The 23331-nt window shown below is 51.5% G+C and overlaps 1 protein-coding gene across 1 annotated transcript in view; it reads right to left on the bottom strand.

The window, feature by feature from the left end:
- Positions 1-16529, bottom strand: part of LOC133219541 (netrin-1-like) — a 29412-nt gene extending 12883 nt beyond the window's left edge. Inside the window, exons 1-3 of the mRNA XM_061366945.1 lie at positions 16487-16529; positions 16176-16433; positions 13067-13120 (exon numbers count right to left, since the gene is read on the bottom strand). Of these exons, the coding sequence (XP_061222929.1) occupies positions 13067-13120; positions 16176-16433; positions 16487-16529 (355 nt within the window). The remainder of the gene's footprint in view (positions 1-13066; positions 13121-16175; positions 16434-16486) is intronic.
- Between the last annotated feature and the right edge of the window lie 6802 nt (positions 16530-23331).

The raw sequence follows: 23331 nt of genomic DNA, 5'->3' as shown, positions 1-23331 counted from the left end.
GCCGGAGCTGAGCAGCATTCCCGAGGAGCCGCTGTATGGGAACCGTGTCTTGCTGTGCTTGCAGTTCCAAATGAGCTCTAAGCCTCTGCGAAAGCCACATGTCCGTAACGGAAATTAAAGGCCCCTTGATTCTGACATGATAGAACGATTAAAGCCACATTTCTTGGCCTGGGTGCCTAACTCAGAATGCAGATACAAAGCTCAGATCCCCAAGGGGAATTGGATTTCTAATCCCAATTTATGCAGCTAAATTCCTATTGATTTCCCTCAGGTAGGGTCCTAAATACCTTTGTGGGCTGAGATCCAAAGTGGAGGTGGTATGGCTTAGGAGGGGAGACTCAGCCTTGAATGCTTGGCCTCAGCGTTTTGGGAGTGAAGGGGGCTTGTCTGCTTTCTCCCTGCGTGCTCCTGAGGGTCTGTGCTGCTTGCTGGAGCGCTGTGGGTGGAGGCCTGGGTATCCCCATCTCCAGTTTGCACTGGGTGGATGTGCAGCCAGGCTGAGCCACTAAATGAAGGTAAAGGTCCAAATATGAAACCCTAAATCCATGAGCACACCACTGGCAAAAGCAGGACTGAGAAAATAAGAGTGGGGATCTGCTATAAAATCCATGCGAGTGCCCATGGGGAGGAAGGTGAATGTCTGCTGCGCTTTTGTGAGCTCTGGCATCACAGCAGTGCTAAGGATGGACCCAAGCGGAACCCTCCCTTCACTGGGAGTCTGGGAATCCCAGCCCTCAGCTGTGGTCCGTGCCCATGCCTAGCAGCTGAACCAGCAGTGCTCTTGACCGAAACCCTGATGTGCATCCTGCCTGCATCTAGATGTTCCCTGATCCCATCCAACAACCACAAAACTATTCCAGGTGCTCCAAAGACCTGCTGCAGGCTGTAGTCCTGTAGGATGCACAGGACAGTGTGTACAACAGTTCACAGATCTGCAGGGCTTCGTGCTGCCCCATCCCACAGGACTGAGTGTTCCTCCAAGCTGTTGAGGCTGTGGGAATAAATTTCCAACCCGTTTACAGGCAGGAACCCCAGATCTTCAGCTTGTGGTTGGGAGTATGGGGGAAAAGCACATGGAGCAGAAGAGATGTGCCTTGGGAGAGCCAGGCTGCGGGGAGGGCAGGAGCAGAAACATCTTGTCCCCGCTCTGGGATTGAGCATATCACAGTATGTTAGAGATTGGAAGGGACCTCAAAAGATCATCCAGTCCAATCCCCCTGCTGGAGCAGGAACACCTAGATAAGGTTACACAGGAACGTGTCCAGGTGGGCTTTGAATGTCTCCAGAGAAGGAGATTCCACAACCTCCCTGGGCAGCCTGTTCCAGTGTTCTGTCACCCTCACTGAGAAGTTTCTTCTCAGGTTTAAGTGGAACCTCTTGTGTTCCAATTTATACCCATTTCCCCTTGTCCTATCATTGTTTGCCACTGAGTAGAGCCTGGCTCCATTCTCATGACACTCCCCCTTTATATATTTATATACACTAATAAGGTCACCCCTCAATCTCAGTTTGTGCCCAAACTGGATATGAAAATATTCCTGTAAGCCATCTTGAAGCACCCCACAAGCAGTTGGAAGCCACACTCTCAGGTGACATGGGATTAAATGAAATCACTGCCCAGCGTCAGCACGGGTTGGCCTGCAGCACTTACGGTAGGGATGCTTTGGCTCTTGGACTTGTGGGTGTTTCCCCACATGACCATGAAATGCTGTTTCATGTCCCACAGTACTAAAGCTGCCCCTTGCTTCCATCCCAGGGAATTATTTTAACATCTCCATCAGCCTCACAGAGTGACGTTTTGGGGAGCGCCAGCTCTGCTGGCCAAACACGCTCGTTCCAAGCTTCTACCTCTTGGCACTTGCATGCATCCCGAAGGAGAAGATGCTCTGGAGTAGCCCTCTCCTTGCACAGGGAGCAGAGATGGGCTTGTCCCTGTATGTTTAGTGGCAGGGGCTGCAATATATGTGGCTTGCAAAGCATGCATTGACAGTGGGGGATTGATGCTGTAATTTAATTTGGGCTGGACTCCAGTGGGAGTCCCTGTTTCTGAGCAGGCTTCTTTAATATAAGAGCAAGCTTAAGGTAGAGAATCCCTCCCACGTTATGCACTTTAGCAGTGGGATCGTTTCTCCTGCGCACTGCTGCAGCTCTCAGCAGCCCTCTCCCCTGGTCCATCCAATGACCAGAGCTGGGCTGTTTGTTATGACTAAATTGTCTCTTCTTCCCCCTACCAGGCTATGACCCAGCTATTATACATGATGCCCATAGCAAATACAATGTGCAAATTAGTGCTCTTCATCCTGGGGCAGTGGTGCCTCTGGCTGGGCGGCCTTGGTGATCTGTCCCCCACAGCCGGGAACTGGTATGGGGAAGCACATCGTTTGCAAGCCTCGGCCCTGGGATGAGCTGGGACTGGGCTGCTCAAGTCATGCATGCATCCTGTGCGACCAGAAAAATGGCCCCCAGACTTGAAACTGTCCCTTCCTCAGCCTGCGGATGGGGATCCTGAGGGCCTGGGTTTGTGCACAGCAAACCTCTTCCATGGGGCTGCATTTAACCCACAGCTGTGTGACTTTGCTGTCTGTTCCTCGGAGCAGCAGTCCCCACAGTCCTGGGAAAAGGAGCTGGCAGAGATTTGTTCCATCAGCTCATGGGGCTGCCTCGGAAAGGGTCTGTGACCACATCTGCTCTGTGTATGAATGCAGAGGCACCTGCTCAGGCACTGGAGCATCTTCTGGTCTCCGAAGCAGGCTCAGGAGCACTTTGCACTGAGGCTAGCCCTGTCCCATAAGGAGCGCAGCCACTGCGGCAGGGACCAGTGCCAGCCCCCTCTGGGCAGCAGCAGTGTGCTGAGATGTTTTCACTTTTAAAAAGTGAAGTTATTGTCACCCTATTGACCCCCCGGCAATAGATATACAACACCTTTTCTGCAGGGCAGCACCAGACTCCCTGGGACCACCTGACAGGAGCATCCTCATCACTGCCTGCAGCCCTGTCTGCCCCCATGCTGCACACCACGGTCTGCAAAGGATCCTCACATGACAGGGTGAGGACCTGTGCCTGAACTGGGGACTTGTGTGGTCCTGGGGTAAAAGATAGCTAAAACCCACCCCTGCACCAGGTCAGGCAGCCCGCTGCAAAGGGAGAGCCAGGTCCACAGCCCTGCAAGCATCTCCAGCGAGGACAACTGCCATTAACCTCTCCCTTGGAACAAGAAGGTGCAAATAAGCCCACAGTAGCCTCCTTTCTTCTGGCTGAACAAGATTGATTGAAAAACAAATTGGCGCAAATAAAGCATGTAATTAGATTAAAGCCTCTTGCCTGGAGCAGGGGGAAAGCGGTGGCAGGCGCTCTGCCTGAGCCCACAGCCCTCTTCTCACCCTCACAGCATCCAGCATGGCTCGGGGGGCACCAGCAACCCATAGGGTGCAGCTGGGGCTGCCCACCACCTCCAGGAGCTGCCCATGCTGGGGCTGGTTGTGCTCAGCAACCCCATTTCAAGCTGTGTCCTGTTGCAGCAGCAGGGTCCAGGCATGGTTTGGATGCTGCCAGGACACCCGTGTGGCTCTGCTTGTTTGGTGCAGCCTTGGGACCCCTGGGTGCTGCGCTCAGGGTGGAAGCCACCCCTAGGCACCACCCAATTCCCACTGTGGGTTGGGGTGAGTTTGCTCTCCGTTTTGTCAGCTGCCTGCTGCCAGCTCTGGGTTAGGGTTAGGGTTAGGGTTAGGGTTAGGGTTAGGCTCTGGAATGGGAGGGAATGGGCCTGAGCAATTTTTGGTGCTTCTGGGCATGGGTGTCCATAGCAGCCTCATTAGCACCCCAGTTGTTCCCAGATATAAAGGGAGGGGGTAGGCAGGCTATGGCCACTGGTGACACCATGGGGGGAACCCAGCTGTGCCAGACACTAACACATTGGGAAATACCACATGAATATGGAAGCTTTATGGCTCATCCACCCCTGACTCTGCACTTTCCTTGTCTCTCTCTGAGGAGCAGCCAGGGCTGGCAGCACATTTCCTACCCCCCTCCCTCCCCTTAGCAGCAAACCCAGTGCTGAGCCCCAGGACACGTGGGGATGTGGGGTGCTGGCCCCAGTAGTGCTTCATCCCCACTTGGTGCTTCCCCACTGCAAATATGTCTCCTGCCACTGATGGGTGATGGACTTCAGGGCTGCCGCTCCCAGCACTGCTGGGGACACGGCCCTGCCGAGAGCTGCAGCCAACATGATTTAACACGTTAATAGGAAACCATCTGTCTTCAGGAGTGCTGGTCACCCTATAAATTCCCAGCCTGACAGCAGTTCCTGGCCAAGCGGGTGCTGTGCGGGATGGGGGGGGCAGGATGTAACCAGAGCTGGGGCAAATCGGAGTTTCCGCTCCAGGGGAAACACGGCAATGGACAAACACTTTGTTGTGCCAAGGGGAATCTGCATCTGGAAACATCCCAGGATGGGGAGACAATCAGTTCATTTCACTTCAAAATCATCATCATTAGGTTTGTTTTAGATGGGCTTGACAGGAATGCTGGGCTTGCAAGTCTTTGCTCTGAAGCCCATGGCTTGGCTTTGGTGTCCAGGGCTTGTGGTCCTCCCAGTGTCAGAAGAATGGTCCCCGAGGTAGCAGCATCCCAGGGCTGAGGATGTGGGGATGGAGGCATGCAGGGATAGAGAGGTATGGGCTGAAAGGATGTAGGAATAAGTGGGATGAGGGGATGTGAGGATGCAGGAAGCCCTGCAACAGGATTTTAAGATCATGATGCAGTACTGCATGAAACTTATCGGCATTTGAGCAGAAGTTTTGTGGTGTTTTGTTTTGTTTTGTTTTGTTTTTGGGGGGGGGGGGGAGGGTGTTCACAGACTTTTTAACATATTCTGAAGTGACCAAAAGCTTCCTCATGGGAAGCCCCTCACCCCTATTGTGCTCACAGCCATTTACTGCGGGTCACCATGAGAAACCTCTTTTCAGGAGGGAGCTGGATCCTTCAGCCAATCAATCAGTCAATCAATCATGCAGTCAATCCATCACCTTGCTTACAGCCTGAGACAAGTGAGAGAATACCCATGCAGGGCTGAATTAATTACTCCTTTGGATGGGTACAAAGCTGGAGACCTCCAGACTGATCCTAGAGTTACACCAGGGTGACTGAAATGAGAATTTTGCCTCCTACTTGTACCACAGGCTGCTGTGCAGAGCTTTCTTCCCAGCCTGTGGGATGCTCCCAGCTCCCTGCAGAGCTTGTGCCCACTCTTAGCTGCTTCCTTGGAGTGAAGAGCTGTGATTTTTACCTCTACCAGTGCAAAGTCCCATCCTGGCCATACCCCACCCCTGGCTCTGGAGCATCCTTCCCAAGACAGAGCCTGGCAGCTCCTCCTTGGCCTAGCCAGCAACTGGGAGCCTTTGTGCCAAGTCCTGCTCTTGGCTCCAGCTTTGCACTGCTGATCCCCTCCAGAGGTGCCAGTGCTAACAGGAGTATACCCACACCTGCACACGCTCCTCTACATTGAATATCAGTGCTGGGGGTTGACCAGGACAAGTTGCTGCTCCAGACCCAAAGAAAAACTAAGGCCAGCTGGTAGTCTGCATGCAGGTCTGCAAATTTAAGACTGTAATCTCCTTTGTTGGCCTGGAGACAAATCTAGCTTGAAATCTGACATCTCCTCAAGCTTTTTCTTCTCAATACATAACGTTAATACAATGTCTTTCGATAGTCCCTTCCATGTTAAATTTGCAAGGTGCTATGTAAGTTGGTTTTTTGGTCTATTTTTTCCAGTTTGCCTCTGATAAAGGAGAGCTCCCAAGAACCAGCCTCCCACAGGAGCCATTGCTTTCTCCGTCAGGCAGGAAGCAGTGCAGGTTCCTTGGGAGAACAGTACTGAGCTGGGTCAGCCACCCTGGTGTGGAGACTGGAGGAGGTTGGGAGGCTGTGCTGTGTCCAACCAGCCCAGCCTGGGCACAGACCTGCTTGGCACTGTCTATGTGGGGTTCTGGAGGGTTGCAATGTTCAATGCACACTGGCAGGGTTTATTGAGGGCCACCTCTGAGACAAAACCATGGCACAAGGGAGAGACTCCAACCCAGCCATCACCCCATAGGCGCCCATGGCTGTGAGAGGCAGGGGGAGATGGAGTTTCAAGGGGTATTTCCCCAGCCCCTCTGATGCAGCCCCCAAGGCTATGTTGGTGAGATGCCATGGGAAAGTGCCACCATCCCAATGCAACAACTGTGGTGCAGCGTGGGCACAGAGCTGCCCCCTTCCCTCCCGGCCTGCTCAGTGCTCTGGGAACAGGGAAAATGGGAAATGCAGCATGGTGCAGGGCTTACTGCCTGCAGCCCTCTGAGAGCTCCCCCAGGAGCTGTGCTCACATGCCCGTGCCAAGCACCAGCTGATGAGCCAGGTCCTCTCTGGCCAAGCCGACAGCACCCACTGCATTCGCCTCTGTGGGAATAACTGGGGAGAGCTTGAGGCTGACTTCACCTGGGGACGGAGCTGGTTCAGCAGGTTAGATAAGCACTGGGGAAGGGGCTGGGGAGCAGCGGTTTGGCCTCATGTCCCATCCTGACTGGAGGTGCTGCGTGATGCCAATAGCCTGTCCCTGCGCTGTCAATGTCTGAGCAAGCCTCACACCCCTTGCAGATGTTGTGGAGGCAGCTGGAGGCTCACATGGCATTGACTCCTTGCTTCCAGCTGCTGCAGCTCATTAAAAGGAGCTACGGTACATTTAATCCTTTCCTAATGTCACTTTTCCCTTGAAGCTGTTGCGGCAATGATGTTCACAGTGTTTATGTGACTGTGAGCAAGGGGGACAGTGGTCCACAACCTGTGCTTGGCAGTGGAACTGTTAGGCCAAAAAGGTCATGTTCTCATAGGGATGCATGGGTACAAGCTGGCTGCGAGGCTGGAAATAAGGAGGTAGCATCCCACTGCCCAAACTGTGAAATTCAACCACAGCCTCAGTACCTGCAGTGGGAGAAAGTGATTTAACTCATCTTCTAACAGTCCCTGGTGAGGTTTTGCTGGGGTGATGGACTGCTGGTGGCAGCAGGCCCGAGGGACCCCTTTTCCTCCACCTCCATCTCCAAAGTCAGCTTTGAGCCTGTGACCACGCTCTGAAATCTGCATTTTGCCCTTCTGCTGTGGGACGAACAAGCCTTGCTCCTGCTGCTCACCTCGCTGACTGCCCTGGGGGTGATGGCATGTACCTGGGAGCAGGGTGCATGCAAGTACAAGGCATCGCCTTGGTTCATCTAGGCATGGGCAGGCAAAGAAGTGAAGCTTTCAACCTCCAGATGAGAGAAAATCAACCCTTTTTAGGGAGGGACTACTCTGACTATCAGTAAATGGTGCTGCAGCAGGAGTACCAGCTCACCAGAGGCCAGATTTCCCCATTCCTGAGTCTTGGTGGATGGATTCTGGCTAAAATTTGGAAATTTCCCCCCAAAGCCTCTAAGCAGTGAAAAGCCACCTGCAGCCTGGGAAGGATGCATGATCTCCAGCTCTGCCATGGGATAGGATGGGAGGACATCAGCGAGGCTCCAAAAGAGGTCCAGAGAGCATCACAGAGGTTGCAGGAGGAGGTCTGTGTAGGGTATGACTGTGCAGGTACATGTGGTGCACAGGGATGGAGTGGGTGGCATGAGGACAGTGCCTTGACCCAAAAGCTCCTGAGGATGTGGTGGGGTTTGGCATCTAGCGTGAGTGGGTGGAGAGTTCAAGGGAATGTTCTCTACTGTTTCCTATAGGGTTTCTATTTTCCCAGACTGAAGCCATAACCTTTGTGTGTGTTTTGTCTAAGCAGGAAGGGCTCCGGCCGCACACGTGGGGCTGGGGATGGGTTTTGGTTGGGGTTTTACTTTTTATTTCCTTGAGACTATTCCAGTTTGTTCCAGAGCAGAGCCTGGAGACCTGGCTGCCCATCTCCCTTTGGGAAGGTGTTAACCATCCTCGCCTACCCCTGCATGCACCCACCTCCCACCTCTGCTCTGCCTCTGCAGCTCTGCTAAGCTGCTTCAGGTCCATGCACATCCAGGCATTGCTAAGAGAGGGGTTTCCCCTTTCTGCAATTATATCCAGCCTTTTCCTCCCCAGCCAGGATCAAAAGGGCCCAGCAGCACCTTGAGCCCAAATGACTTCTGGAAAATCCAGATCTGGTTTTGAAACTGCAGAGACGGATTTCCAGGGGAAAACCACACAAAACTGCACCAGTCCAATCACCTGGTTTCATTTAAGCCCACGAGCTGAAATCATCCACCTAAGATAATCATTTCCAAGCCGAGCTGGATTCAGTTCAGATAAGACAACAACTGACTGGCAGTTAGTAAACCTTTCCCCCTCACTGTTACGTTTTTTTGTCCTTTCACTGTGGCCCCTTCTGAGGCTCTGAATAGGACCAGAAAAGGATGGGGCGGTAGCAAGAGCTTTTCTCGCCTGGCCACAAAAATAAGAAGCACCCTGTTCTCATCCTCCAATCTCCTGGCATGGGCGAGCATGAATGCATTTCATCTAAACAATTCAGCTTTGGACCATACCCCAGAACTGATTTGGACCTCCGAGAGCTAAGCAGAGCCAGGCAGGACCCCCCCGCCAAAGCTGACGTTGTTCCACCCCTTATATCAAGGCAAGCTTTGGCCTGTGATCTTCTGAAAGATCCCAATCATTGACCTGGAGTGGTGATCGGTGATGGTGCTAACTCGGCTCTTGGAGAGGAAAGCCCTTCCTGCTCTGCATTGCTATGAGCAAAGCATCTCTCCCAGAAATGGCTGCACCCAAAGTCTCTCCATCTCTTGAACCCTTTTGCTTCCATACTCTGGGAGTTCTGCCTCCCAGACATGCTGATTTAAGGATTTGTCAAGAAAATACCATGAATTTCAGCAAGATGCTGCAGGGTGGTGGTGGGGACTGAGCAAGGCCAAAAACCAAGACTGCCTGATGCTCCCACTGAGAGGAAAGGCTGAAATATGGAGGGTTCAAGCTTCCTGGACAAAATGGTACTTAAAAAGTCCAATAAAAATCACTGTAAGAAGAATTACGATCGGATGCTGGGCCCATCAGATTGCTCAACTTGGCTCAGCCTCCACTGGGCTTTCACAGGGAGCCAGCATGAGCAGCTCCCGGTGAGATGGATTGCTCCCTGGTCGCGCCTTTGGGCAGGGATCAGGGAGATCCAGCCCTCCAGCAACATGGGGATCCAAGAGACGCTGTCAAGTCATGGCTCGCAGGCTGTCAGGACACCCGGCTCACTCCCAGCCCACAGATAACCCTCTCCCAGCATCCAGCAAGAGGTTCCTTTGCTGAAGGGAGGTCTGTAACCCTGCTGAAATGTTCTCAGCTACTGGCCTTATGCAGGCTTGGTTGGGCTTGAGCAGACCCCTAAATAACCCTTCTCTCCACAACAACGATGCAGAGCTATAGGACTTGCTCCTTCCCCAGTGGGGCTGTTCACTGACAGGATCTGTGGGGGCTCGGGACTGGGGGCTTCAACCATGCCAGCAGCACCAGCATGAGATGTCCCCTGTGTAGCAAGGCTGGGAAGTGTTGCAGACACCTATCCAAAGCTTTGGTCAAAGGTGATGGGCACATCCTGATCAACACACCTCCGATCCCTACAGCCATCCCTGTTGGCACTCATCCAGGGAGATAGATGCATGGGATGCAGGGAGCACCAAGCTCTCCCTACCTGCTCTTCACCAAAGTGCCTGCGTTCTGTGCCTGCAATAGGCTGTGTGTGCATCCCCTCATCCTGCTCAAGGGTCCTGTTGCTGCAGGCTCTGTGCTTTTGCCTTGCTCTCCCTGGCTGTGGCGGGAGCAGACCCACACCGGCCCAGCCGGCCCAGTGCCTGCACCAGGCTGGCGGCCGTGCCTCACAGCCCAGGGCTGCTGTGGGTCACAGTGCCACGGGCATCAGCTCAGGGCAGACACTGAGGAGGGCTGTGGCCAACCGAGGTGGCACATGGAAACTGGGGAGGCCGAATGCAGCTGCCCCAGTTGGCATCTGCCCAGAACAGTGAGGAGAGGTCACAGAAAGGAGCAGTTTCTGCAGCTGTGTTGGTACCCACATGGAGCACTCGAGGGGGAGATGTGTCACCCTCAAACCTGTCCTCTCCCATGGGCACAGCAGGGCTGGGACTTCAGCAGCTCTTTCCTCTCGAGCCAGAATGTTGGCTGATGGATGTGGATAAATGCTGCTTCCTCCAAGACCTTCCTTACAAGCAGCCCCTCTCGTGGTCATGCTCTGGAAAGGTGCAGGAGGATATGGGGACTGGCATGGAAAGACTGAATAATAGAGAATGTCCTCAGAAAGGCCTCTTTGGACTCATGAAAAGCAGCATGGCCAGATAAATGTTCTCCTAACGGCAACAAAAAGACACTGAGGAATCCCTGTGGCCAGTTCAAATGTGGGGACACTGCTCAGGTGTCAACACTTGCCACCGGCTGGCTTAACAGGGTAAGCTGCATGCAAAAGTGACCTGAGGGAGAGGCAAAGCAGTCTTTCAGTCATTAAGAAATGCATCCCATGCCATGCAACCTCATTTCAGGCAGGGGAGGGGATGGCACAAGCCAAGTCCTGCCTTAGGAAAAGGCTGGGGCAGCTGCACTGGGAGGGATGTGCTCTGGCCCCTGGAAGGAAGGAGCCCAAGGTAAGAAAACTCCACCAAGGACGAGGTTCTGGCTGGGGGGTCCCTGGTGTGAGTGCTGGGGCTGCTTCCACTCCCTGGCTCAGTGAAGGTGTGAGCATGGAGGTGCTACAGCTCCACACAGAGGTCTTCACCTCAGGAGCCAAGCTCCTTGCAGAAAGGGCTATAAGAAGCCATCTCTGCATCTCCTCAGCTGCCATACATCCACATCCATTGACAGACTGGCACTGTGGTCTGCTCTGCCATCCCTGCAGCAGGCTGGGAATGGAGCGGGCTTGGGAGGCTGTGGTGGGAGGAACAGAAGGATCCTGGTGTGGAGCACAAAACCTCAGTGCTCCCACGCCATGAGGCAGAACATTCAGTCTGCAAGTCCCTGCTGAATAGCAGGGGCCCATGAGAAATCTGGTGACCCTCTGTGCCCCATGCATCCAGCACATTCAGGTGGCACTGCTGGGATGCACCTACAACATTGCCCCAAAGTGCAGTGTTGGGTGGATGAAGGAGCTGCAGAGGCTGCAGGAGCTGCCAGCTCTCACATTGGTCATGAGAAGACTCGGGGTGTTCCTGCCCATGCCAGGGGCTTGGGTCTGCCATGGGATCCCTTAGAGACAGGAAAAGATGGGGGTGGAACAGGAACTCAGGGAAGGAGTGGGGAAAAGGAGGTGGTGAGGTTGACTATGGACTGTAATTGAGCTCCTCAGGAGATGGGGAAGATTTATCCTGATGGAGGCAGGTAAGCGAGGCTCACATTGCCAGGAAACAATGCTGTAAGGAAGACAAGACCTTCCCCTGCTTGGCTTCAGATCATTAGGTGGGACAGTCTCTTCTTAATAGCCCACTACTTCATTGTGATGGACTCACCAAACCACACGCCTCATGTTGGCACCTAATTTATAAGGCAAAGCAGCAAAAGGACTGGTCACCAGCACCTGAGCTGGCAGGTGTCCTTATGCTCCTTTCCACCCTGCATGTCAGTGGAGACGCTTTAGGAAGCACACACAAAGCAATAGGCACAAACCCAAGGCTGCAGTTTGGTTTTTGCTTATACCAGTCTAAGACGAGACCCTGAAACAAGAGTTGCTGCTATTGTGTTTACGAGCGGCAGAACTTGTCCTGTGTATCAGTCCTACAGAAAACCCTGGGCTTTGCTTTCCCATGACACCGAGGACTGAAGACCTCTGTCCTTTTGCTCCCTGGGCTTCCCATCTCTGGAAGAGCTCCTGAGCATACAGCAACAGGCACAGCCTGCATGAAAAGCCCTGCCACAGGACAAGCCTTGGCTCAGAGTTCAATTCAAGGGGATGTCCATCACTTTTAGTACAAAATCCTTAATTTATGACCCCTCCTGCACTGGTGGGACAAAAGTAAACATCCTTTACACCCCGTGTCCTTCAGAGCCCTGACACTGCTCAAATAGCCTCAGAATCCACCGCAGTGGGGCAAGGTGAGTAACGCTTTCCCGAGGCCTCTGGCTCCTGCCATCACCCCCTGCTCAGACCAATCTGACCTGAGGGAACTGGGGACAGGATAGCCCCCGTGACACGGTGGGGCAGGAGTCAGCCCCTCTAGGAGTGTAAATAAGGAGGGGATGATGGTGGGGTGTTGGTGCAGTTGTGGTGGTGGAGATGGGCTATATGAAGAAACATGTTGAGCCCAGTTGCACGGGTCGTATTTGATGCAAAGGACAAGGGAGGGGAGCAGGAGGGTACATACACTGTGATATGACAAAGCTTTCTCAGGACTACCCTCTGTATTGCAGCTTGCATATATATGGTGATCCAAGTCCATGAGGGCTGTGCTGCTGTCCCCAGGCTGCAGGACCTCCTGCTCCAATCTAAGAGGCTCCTGCTCTTACAGCCGCTGGCCTTGAGACACTTTTGAGCACAACTGGCCCCAACAATGCCACTAACCACAGCGTGTCCCACACCAAGAACACACAAAGGCAGACATGAGATACATTGCTATAGCATACACAAGTCACATCAGCACCTAAGGTTGCTTAACACAAGAAATAACAGGCAAATAAAGGCAATCCTTCCATGCAGCAGCAAGCAGTGCTTAGGTGTTTTTTCTGTTTCAGGGGATTTTTGTTTCTCCAGTCCTTCTCCACCAGAATTCAGTGAAACTGATAGCCTCTTGAGAAGGTAACCCTTAAACTTCAACAATCAACCAGTGGTGGTCTTGAGTCCTTACCTCTTTCTCATCAAACATTGCTTCCACACTGAGTAATAGATACAGCTCCTCTGGGAAAACTTCTCTGCATCTTCTCTATGCTCCCATGTGTTCCTAGAAGCACCCATCTCCCAGGATGCTGAACACACCTTTCAAACACTTGGACACTTAGGGCATAAAAGGAACCTGCAATTTCATCTCAGGCAGATGAGGGCTCAAAAGACATTTACCATCAAGATGCTTTAAAAGAACAGAGAACATACCTGCAGGCTCCTCTGTGCTGCTGGCGGCCGTGGTGGGGGGAGCGGCAGGGATCTCTGCGCAGGACAGCGAGAAGCAGATGGGAAAAGAGAGGAGATAAAAGTAGGAGGTGTTATTCCACATCCCAAAGAGCTTGGCCCCTGCACACACCTCATTTTCCTTTCCCAACCATGGGAGGTGTTTCCCAACTATGTCCTCTAACAATGAGCTTTGCAAGAGCCCCAGAAAGCAGCAACCAGGCCTGTGTCTACTGCGGAACTGGGCCTCAAAAAGGGTGTAGGAAAACCAAAACTTTTAGCTTTGGCTGCAAATAAAGGAAGATAGAGCCAGCCAGAAAACTGGTATGGCCCAGATACAACCTGCTGCAAGGGCTTGGTCCCAGTGTGCAACCCTGGGGAAGGGATGCTCTTGCTGGGGCTTGGAGGGTGTAGGGTGCCCAGCCCCAGCAGACAGTGGAGCACTGCTGCCTTTCCTTGTCCCTGGGTTGTCCCTTCCAGCTGCTGTTTCCATCCATGCCTGAGGCAGTGCTATCCCTCCTCTTGTGTGAGGTAGCATGCAGGTAAAGCATGCATCTATATGCTGTGATATGTTATTTAAAGGAAACAGAAACGTATCTGGTGCCAATGCAATGGTCCCTGGCTTTGATTTGGGGCTGGCTTTGCATAGCTGAAATCATATAATGTTCTGGATATTCATGCCCAAGTCTGACTGTGTTTGTTGATGCTAAAAACGATGGACTGCAGATGGAGCACATTATATGGTCCCAACTTTGGCAAGATGATCTCCTTTCCCCAGTGCACATACACAGATTTCATCACTGACATCTTTTGTGCATTTAGGGCACAGTGATGCAATTTCTATGCATCCCTGGGAATCCTGGCAGGGGAACACACCACCAGTCCATTTTGAAGGTGGAATTTCAGCATGATCTGGGGGTTGGCATCAGTCTTTTTCTGCTTTTGCTCTCAGGAACCTGCCTGGCCATAGAGGCAGGGATTGCTGGGGTCTGTCTGAATTGCAGTGATGGCAGCTCACAGGGATGCAGCCCAGTTAGCATTAGATGACTTTTTGTGCTGTTCAGCCCCCATGCAATTTAACACAGGCCCAAACCCATGTGAAACACATAGTGCATAGTCAGGCAGTACACAAACAGCCAGCACAGCCATCCCGGAGCTGGCATCTGGGTGGGTGCTCATGCTTGCTGGTGTGGGCTGCAGTACAGACAGACCCCATTGGTGCCTAGTTCATTCCCCATGAGGTGATTGTTGCATGACTATTAGTCTTTGGGACAAGGAAGATGTAAACAGGGGTAAATCAGAGAGTAACTGCTCTTGCAGAGAAGGTGACAGCCCCTTGCTAGCTGCAGCATACATGTACCCTCCCAGTGCCAGGCAGGAGAGCAGTGTGGGAAGGGATGGAGGGCAAGTGCTCTCTACTAAGCATGTACAAAATGCCTGTGAAGTGCACCCCCCACCACACAGGATACGCTGCCTGACAGTTTTCAAGGATGAAAACGTACTGGTTGGGTTTTTCTAGGCTGAGAGAATCGTGAGTTGCTCATATCTTCACTTTAACTGCTTTAGCATCATATGTGAAGATCAAACTCCCAACAACTGCACAGCGGCTTCATAGCCAGGCCAGGGTGTTGCTTGAAGCACATTTGAACACAGGTTTTGGCCCCTCAGAACGGACATTTTGCAGAGACACCACAGTCAGGGGCTCTTGCAGGTGGAGGCTGGTGGCCAGGTTGAAGGGCCAGGGCAGGGCAGCCCTGCCAGGCTCACACCGCATCCTGGTGTGAGCATCCTGGAGCGCAGGCTGTGTGAGCACAGCCAAGTTCCCAGTGCCTGCTCGGACTGTGTTGAAATTCTGTGTCTGTCTTTATTTAGTGCGATGAATCCCAAGGGAGGTGATGCAAGGAACAATTTACTCTCTGATTTACCATGGCTCTGGGGAATGATTAATGATAAACCTTTGCGCATACTTGCTGCAAAGCATACTGAAGCCGTGACTGTAGCATCTTGGGGAAAAAAGCATCTGGTTTGAGCTCTTGCTGTCCCATTGCAACACAGGGAAGAATGACTCTCTAGTGACCAAAAACCACCCTGGAATGTATGTTTTCCTCAGCAGGAGAAGGTGGAGAAAGGGTATCTGCCCCATAGCTTGGCAATGGCCAACCCAAGAGGCAGATGCTGTGAGGGCACAGCACGGGAGCAGACTGTGGGTTCCCAACAAAGACTTGATTCTTTCAACGTTCACTTTTCCCATTGGGCCTTCTTGCCCCCTTTAGCAGCAGGGAGTCAGCCTCAAGGGGAACAGCCCCTCCTTCCCATCCCATCCCAGGCACTATAATTCCAGTGCTTTGTTTCGTTAGGGCAGGTGATGTCTCGCATGAGGTGCATGAGCTACTGAATGATCCAATAACAGCAAAGCCAACAGGCAGCAGAGAGGAGGACTGGGATGAAGCACACCTTGTCCCAGCAGTGAGTGCTCAGACGGACTGGGTGGGGATGTGGATGTCTGCAGAACAGGTGCTGCAACAGAGAGACTTTGGGAGCTGTACCTGGTGCTTGATGCTGTTGTTGTGGGAGCAGAGGATGACAGTGACCGTGGGAAGCCAAATTGAAAAGCAAACCCAAGAAAGCAAACAGGAAAACAGCCTACATTTCTGGGTGGGTTGTGTAAGACCCCCTTTAGCAATCCAGGTGCTGTGTTACTGTGGTGGCAGCTCCAGAAAACCAGCAGTTCCTCCGATTTGAGCTCTGTACCAGTGCAGCACACAGCCTGATTTTGGACTGGTAGTGATCTACCTGATGTGGTACCCCAAAGCAAATGGGCTCTCTCCATGAAGCAAAACCAGATTACTGGCAAATTTGGCTGTAGATTCCTTCACACAACCCACCCAGAAGGCAGACGAGCTTCTTGGAAGCTAGGGGTGAATTTTGGCTGATACATGCTATGGGCAGGGGTCACAGGCCCACCGTCCCCTGAGGACTGCCTGTTGGCACAGATGTGGTGGGTTAGTAGCCACTCAGCCCAGGCAGTGGGTCCTGTGGATTTATACAGGTTAATATCTCTAATCTACAGACACGGAAAGAGCAATCCACCTACTTATGCAGGGGGCAATGGGAGACCGGCTTTGCTGGTAGCCTTTGGCGCATCGATTGCACGTGATGCCGGTGACACCGTCTTTACAGGGACATTGGCCTGTGGTTTGGTTACAGGTTTGGCCGGCGGCACCCACGGGATGGCAATCGCACTCTGTGGGGGGAACACACAACAAGACGGTCAGGGAGGAAGAGCCAGGGTGCAGGTGGTGTTGGAGGGAACGGGGCTGCCGCAGCGCTCCCGGCACGGCTCCACCTTCTCCTCAGTGGTGCAGAGCTCCAGCAAATGTCCCGTCCAGCCAGGACTGCACCGACCTGAAACAGAGGTGGCGTTTGGCAGAGGGGTGTGCGTGGTCATCGCGTGGTGCGTAGGGGACAGTGCCAGACATGGGGCAGCTGAGCCGCAGCTGGTCCCACTGCAAAGATGGAACCACAGCCAAGACATCCTTCCCAGGGCAATGAGGGCAACTGCCATGGAGGCAGCATGGCGTGGACCTGCTCCAGGACCCCCATCCCTGCACACTGCAATGGCCATGTCCCACGGGTGCTGTGATCAACAGCATGCAGGACTTGAGGAGGAGGGGAGCAGGCAAGGCTTGGGGAGCCACAACACTCACTGCCCACATCCCAGCCAGCTTCAAACTCCCTTGGGGTCTGTAAGGAAGAGGTACAAAATCAAGGAGCATTTCATCACCCCTCCACACACGAGACCTCAGGCAGCAAACAACTGCTTTTAGACATGTTGGGAATTCATTTCACGTGCGCTGCAGGAAAAAAGAACCCACAAAACCACCCTCCTTTCAGTGCTCTTTCTTGAGCCCTTCCCCGCTGAGCAGCATCCCTGGCAGCTGGCACTGCGGGCACAGGAAGGAAATGCCCTTGTGGGATGCAGGCAGGCTGGAGGACCTGCTGCTCCCAGCCAGATGGATGGAGGCTTGACAGCAGAGCTGGGCAGATGTGAAGGGTTTGGCAGGGGATGTAAATACTGCACTTGAAAACATTCACCATCTCATTTCCCACAGTGGGACTTACCGGCGCAGCTGTTTGTTACAGGGGGAAAAAAAGCAGCTAAAAAACCCCATCAGGGCTTGTTATCATCACTGCTCCAAAAGGATTATGGCCTCGCACATTTGTTAACAGCCCTGATTTCTAAGAGCTGCAAGCGCCATGCCAGACTGTGGTCTGCCCCTGCTGAGCGGTGGCAGGGAAAGGCAGGAAAGCTTTCCTTTTCTTGTGCAGCATCCTCGGGAATGAGCCAGCCAGAACCCTGCCGGGGGAGCACTGCTCCTGCTCCCCTCCTGCCCCTCGGGGAGCTCTGATTTGGGGTTTTTGAACACTTCTGATTTAGGGGTTTTGAGTAGAAGTCCTGCTCTTACCCCCTGCCTGGAGCTGGCTCTGGAACCAGGCACTTCAGACCTGTCTGTAGTGGAAAACTTTTCTATCAAACCCCGTTTTGATTGGAAAAGTTTCAACATTGAATCAGTGTGGCTGGTGATGGGCGCAGAGAGAGAGGATGTTTAGGTGGGAAAGCCTGCACGCTGCAGCCCCAGGGGATGGCTTCAGTATTGCTGGGGGAGAGGAAATAAAAGTACCTTAATCAAGAGCCTGAAGAAGGAATGGGACAGAAAAGGGTTAAAGAAGAGCAGAGAGGCAGGAGTTAACACAAAAATAAGCAAATCAGGGAAGGGTTACACAAGAAGAGGCAAAGGGCAGGAGGATGGGGAGGAACATGCCTCATGTTTCAGGCGTCTCTGCTGGAGCTGCGCTTGCTGTTTTCAGGCATCGCCTGCAAACCCCCATCCTGTGAGTAATCCTCCCCCATGTGAACGGATTGCAGTGACTTCAGTGGGACCACATGGATGAGAGAGGGGGAAGAAAGAGGAGAAAAAGGGAAAAAAAAGCCTTTGTGATGAGTAAGATTTACAGAATCAGGCTCTTGGAGGACGGGCTGCAGAGCACAGAGTACTCTTTGGACACCACATAAATAAATAGCAATGCTGCTGCTTCCTTCCCTCATGAGGTAATGCCTCGGCACAGCTTGTCCAGAGCTGCCGTGGTTATTTTTACAGACGTATCTGTCTGAGGTTGTCTACTCTCTCCCCAAGCTGGGCTCCTGCAAGGGGTCTGCAGCACGGATGTTGGCCACGTCCCCATGGGCACGTGTGATGTGGTCTAAAGCACACAAGCGGCAGAGGCGCTGGGAATCACCGGCCCTTGGTCCAGGACCTCACCAAGAGAAAGCTCTGCTCGAAGGCTGCTGTCCTTCCAACACGCCGTGTGCTGAACGCTCTCTGGTTGGAGGGATGTGCTTTCTGACACTGGTCCCCAGCTCTTCACTGCAGCACAGGACTCTGCGAGCCTGGGACAAGTGTTTTGGGCAGCGCCACTCCGGCCCCTTCAATGCCTGACCCCATTTTGACTTCTCCATCTTCCAGAAAGCTCTCTGAAGCAGCAGCAGCTCAGCCCTCCTGGCATGGGGAGGCAGGAGGGGGTCTAAGCAGTGTCTGCAGATGCACATTTGAGGTCTCTATCCTGGAGGAACTGAACCAGTGCCAGCAATTAGGAACAATTAAAGGCAATTTGCAGTTCCCTGGCCAGGGCAAGCACTTGCAGCCAGAAATCACAGGCTCTTCCTTCTCCTTCCCCAGCCATGCTGGTGGTTAACACTGATTTTTCCAGTACAGTTCAAATTCCTTTACGTTGTAACCCCAAGCTAAGGCAAGACTGCCCTAGAGTCACAAAGGTGGTACAGACAACCCTTTGGCATCCTCACTGCCTTTCTGATAGACACCTTTAGATTCACAAAACATGTTTTCATGCCTGGACTTCCTGGGTGCAAGTGTTTGTTCATCACCCACCACGATGCACAGTATCCGCAGTCCCTGCACTAAGCAGAGCAGAGACTGTGAGGCAGAGCTGAGAAAAACCTCACTGATGACCAAAGGAGGGTGCCTGGGCCATCCTTGGAGATAATAAGGGGGATATCAGCTGATTTGTTGTCTGTATCCTCATGCTTTGCTTAAAGAGATCACTCCATAGAGGACAATGCAAGGGTGAAGGGAGTGAGATGTGAGAGGAGCAAGCAGGCATAATGTTGCAAGAAAGTGGTGCATCTTTAGTCTGGTAGTTCACACAGAATCAGGGGGAAGGGAAATAACTGTCATGATTTAGTTCTTTCATAAAACCTTTAAGGAAAAATCTGTGATGAGTGCCCGTGGCAGAGATGACCAGGAATTTCTGGTGGAAAATGAAGTTATTTCCTGCTTAAAAACCTGGCTGTGGAGGAGAAAACAAGGAATGGGAATATATAGTGAGGCTTTAATGGGGAATGAGGGCAGTGTGTGTGTAGGGTGCCTGTGTCCAGAAAATGTGATTTTTCTTATATAATAGCCATGACCTGGAAAGAAGGGAGTTAACATCATTTCTAGGTGATCACCTTCAACTTGGCTGGTCCAAATGTGAGGAGACCACGTAGGTCTGCGAGACTGACACAAAGTGGCCGAATGGGTGAGAGGATAGCAGAAAAATAACAGTGTGCAGAAGGATGCATAATTGGAAGGAGGAAACAGGATGGCTTATGCATGCTGAAGGATCCCAATTAACTACAACCACTCCAGGAAAAGATCTAGGAGTCAATGAAACATCTGGCTGATTGCAACAGAGCTCAGAAGAGCAACAAGATGGTAGGTTATATTATGAAAAGGGTAGACAGTAACACTGAATGTAATATCATGACACTATAGAAATCAATAGTACGTCCTCAGCTGGGAAACCAGAGTAAAAGGCGAGGAGAGGCACCCATCTGAGGGCGATGGAAAAGATTAGGAATGCCTTGCCAAGAGACGATGGAGGGATGCCAAGTAATGCACAGCGCCGAGAAGGTCAGACAGGTGCTCCTCTTCACTGGTCCTTAAAACACAGGAACAAAGGGACATTCAATGCATTTAAAAGGCAACCTTTTTCAATGATAAAAGGAAATGCTTCTTTGCACTGCACGTAATTAACTCGTAGAACTCATGCTACGAGACACCATGGCAAAGGCCCAACAGGATTAGATAGGCCTATGAATGAGAACATCTGTAGTTACATTAGCTGGGATTAATATATATACGGATATAAGCACTCCAAGCCAGCTACTAACTGCCTGCAGTTAGGAAGAGATTTCCCCTGGGGGCATGCTATTGCAAAACTGTCTGTCGTGGAGCTTTATAACTCTGTCTGAAGCTTCTAAGACAAGCCACTATTATATGTACAAATCTGCTGAGGCAGGCCATCGTCCGTTCGAGCAGAGGCGATGGTGCATTTTTCTGCCTTAGCTGAGATTTGGCTGGGTTGGGACTAAAAAATACCTGAAAGCAAGTGTTAGGACCATGCGTGGAGGGATGCGAAACGCCCTGGTGTGTCTGGGCCACTGAAGGTTGACAAATAGCATGCCAGAAACGCAACTATTTTCCCACCCCTGAGTTTAGGTCAGAGGTATTCCCAGCTGCTGATCTGCCCACACATACGTGTGCTGAAAGGTAAACGGTGGGCTAAATCTCCAGGCTTAGCTCTCTTCAAGTGTGACCTTTTCAGAGAAGGCACCTGAAAGGATCTGCATTTTTATGGAATTAGCATCTTCCTGTTCTGGGGAAGCTGCTTCCTTGGGAGGTCTTCAGAATGATGAAAAATCCACTTGAACAACAAAAACACTTGATATCGCGGGGTGTCCAGATTCCCTCCTGTCACACAGTGTCTGCAATGATAACTCCAGGGCTTCCAGATTTAAAAGCCCAAAGCATGACTGCTTTATGTTGTGCCGTGCATGGAGCAGTAAGCCAGCAATGCATTAAACCAGAAAAAAATACCTTAATTTGCAGTAGTCATCGGTGAATGTTCCTGTTCTGGTAAGGGACCCTCTTCAGGAAATCACAGACAGTTTAAAGTATGAAAATAAGTACCCTATAGCCAATGTGCCTTAGGTGCATGATTATATTTAACCATGCTTTTAAATGCTTTTCCGAAATCAAGGCCAAATTGCCTCCCTTTGATTGCTTTCCTTGTTTCCTCCAAAGACTCCAACTGGAGCAAAAAAACTGGTGCAGAAGCTTTCTGCTGGAAAAAAAAAACAAACCACCACCAAAATCAAGCTTCTGGTGTGGATGCTTTGATTCAGCAAAATGTCAAAACAACTGAACTTAAATTTTCCTGCCACTTCAATAGCACAGCCCATGTAACCCTGATGCGGTAAATGTATTTCACTTAGTTTTATGGTTTAGTATTTAGAGGCATGGTTCAGACAGTATTACTTAAGCAAGCTTTAGTGTAGTTGTAGAATTATTTTCTACTGCTTCAGTGTTTTTAGTAACTTGGATACTTTAAATCCTGGTTCCAGTGAACATTTGGCTCCTGTCCTTGGAGAAACAATTCAAGAGGTGCTCCTTCCTTTGAAGACCTACCCTGGTTATCTGTCTGTGGCCGAGAAGGGTTATGGCCTGGTATCTGTGCACCTGAGTGGTGCGGAGAGGTTTATGCTGCCTCTGGGGATAGGATCCTGCAGGGATGGGCAAGACCATATTCAGTGACAGAGCTCCCAGGTGGCACATCCCACAGATCCCACAGGTCTATGTCATGGGGAAGACAAACGGTGGCATTCAGTGTGTACCCACCCAGCCTGGCCCCAGCTACTTTGCTAACCAGAGGCAGAGGTTGAAATGTCTCTGTGTTAACTCTGAATACTAATAATGGCTTACAATATTAACTGTTAACTGCTTTGCAATGAGATCGTCAGCTTGTCTGTGATATTGTGAACTGTATTTAGCTCTCCAGAGGATCATGTTCACGCACAATGTCCCTCGGCACATTCTCTTGGAGATTTAAAGGTTTCTTTGCCAGCAGAAAATGAATTCCCCCTTTTATCAGGCAAAGCCAAATAATCTCTTGGTGTTTCATGGTGTCCCTCCTCCTGCGCCGCTTCTCAGGGCTCTCCCATTTCTTCCTCCTGAACTGGCACTCAGGGAAGCCAAGGGCTTTGGCGCCCTGTAGTTTGGGCCAAATTTCACAGATTAGACCTTGCCTTTGTCTTCTCCGTAACAAGTAACAGACGGGGCCCACAATGCCTCCAGTGAGCAAGAGTCGCCGCTAATCCGGAGAGGGCTTTGAACCACAATAAATCCACTTTTTGGGCAGGCGCACTATGGGCAGGCATTAGTGATACAGACTCAGACAATTATGACAGTGCTTTCCAAAAGGCTTGAATATTCTCTTGTTGAGAAAGTGCTAAAGTTTCTCCTGTCGTCTCAGAGCTCCACCTTTTAGGTGATGGCAGGAGAGGCTGGTGGGGATGCTGAGACACCCAGGGGTGAAGTACTGGGGCTTCCTTCTCCCTGCTTTGCTGGTTGGAGTTTGCTTTTGTCGTGGAGGATGTCATTGCTTTTATTTTTCCATGAAAAAATGTCAAACCCCCCACCCCCCCCAGGGCAGCTATGCTCAAGCAGAGAGGAGCTCAGTGAAGCACATTTCCTGGGCATGGTGTTCTTGTGGCTCTAAAGCAAGCTAAGGCTCAACTTGCCCTCATGGGAGACATTGCATGAGAAAGAGTGGGTTGGAAAATACTCTTATTGAGGGGGTGGGGAAAGGCAAATGTTTTCTCCTCCTGATGCATTTTTAGGCTGGCTTCTGAGGAATGAGGTTCCTATGGGCATATTCTACCACTAATAATATTCAATCAAATCTGTCACCAGAGAAAAAATCTCAGAAATAATGAGGTTGCCACAAGCCTCACAAAATGAGACCACTGGGTAGATGTGAGAGAGAAGGGCTAGAAAAAGCTCAGCAGGGGGCATCCCTCCAGTGTGCACTGCCCTTATCAGACACTAGAGCATCCACAGTGGAGAAAACCACCAGCAGCACTCCACGTGCCCATGAAAGATTGCAGTGGGAGCTTCTGGGGCACTGGATTGTGATGATCTGGGAAGTGTGCATTTAACTGGAAAAGATCTCTTCTTCTATCAGAAAAAATCCTTTTTGTTTTAGGAGGCTTAAAATCAGAAGAGGCGTGTGGATGAGCAGGATTGAACTTTGGTTTAAGGTTCGGGAGAGAGCCTGGAGAACTTTTCACTGTCAAGAACTGATCTGAGACAGGAAATTATCTCAAACAGATTGAAAACATTTAGGGGAAG

The sequence above is a fragment of the Neopsephotus bourkii genome, unplaced genomic scaffold (assembly GCF_033783945.1).
Source record: "Neopsephotus bourkii isolate Nb327-2 ecotype Australia unplaced genomic scaffold, CSIRO-AGI_Nbou_v1 NB_1363, whole genome shotgun sequence".
Classification (NCBI taxonomy): Eukaryota; Metazoa; Chordata; class Aves; order Psittaciformes; family Psittacidae; genus Neopsephotus; species Neopsephotus bourkii.
The sequence above is the reverse complement of the archived record's forward strand: the minus strand, read 5'-3'. Positions and strand labels throughout refer to the sequence as shown.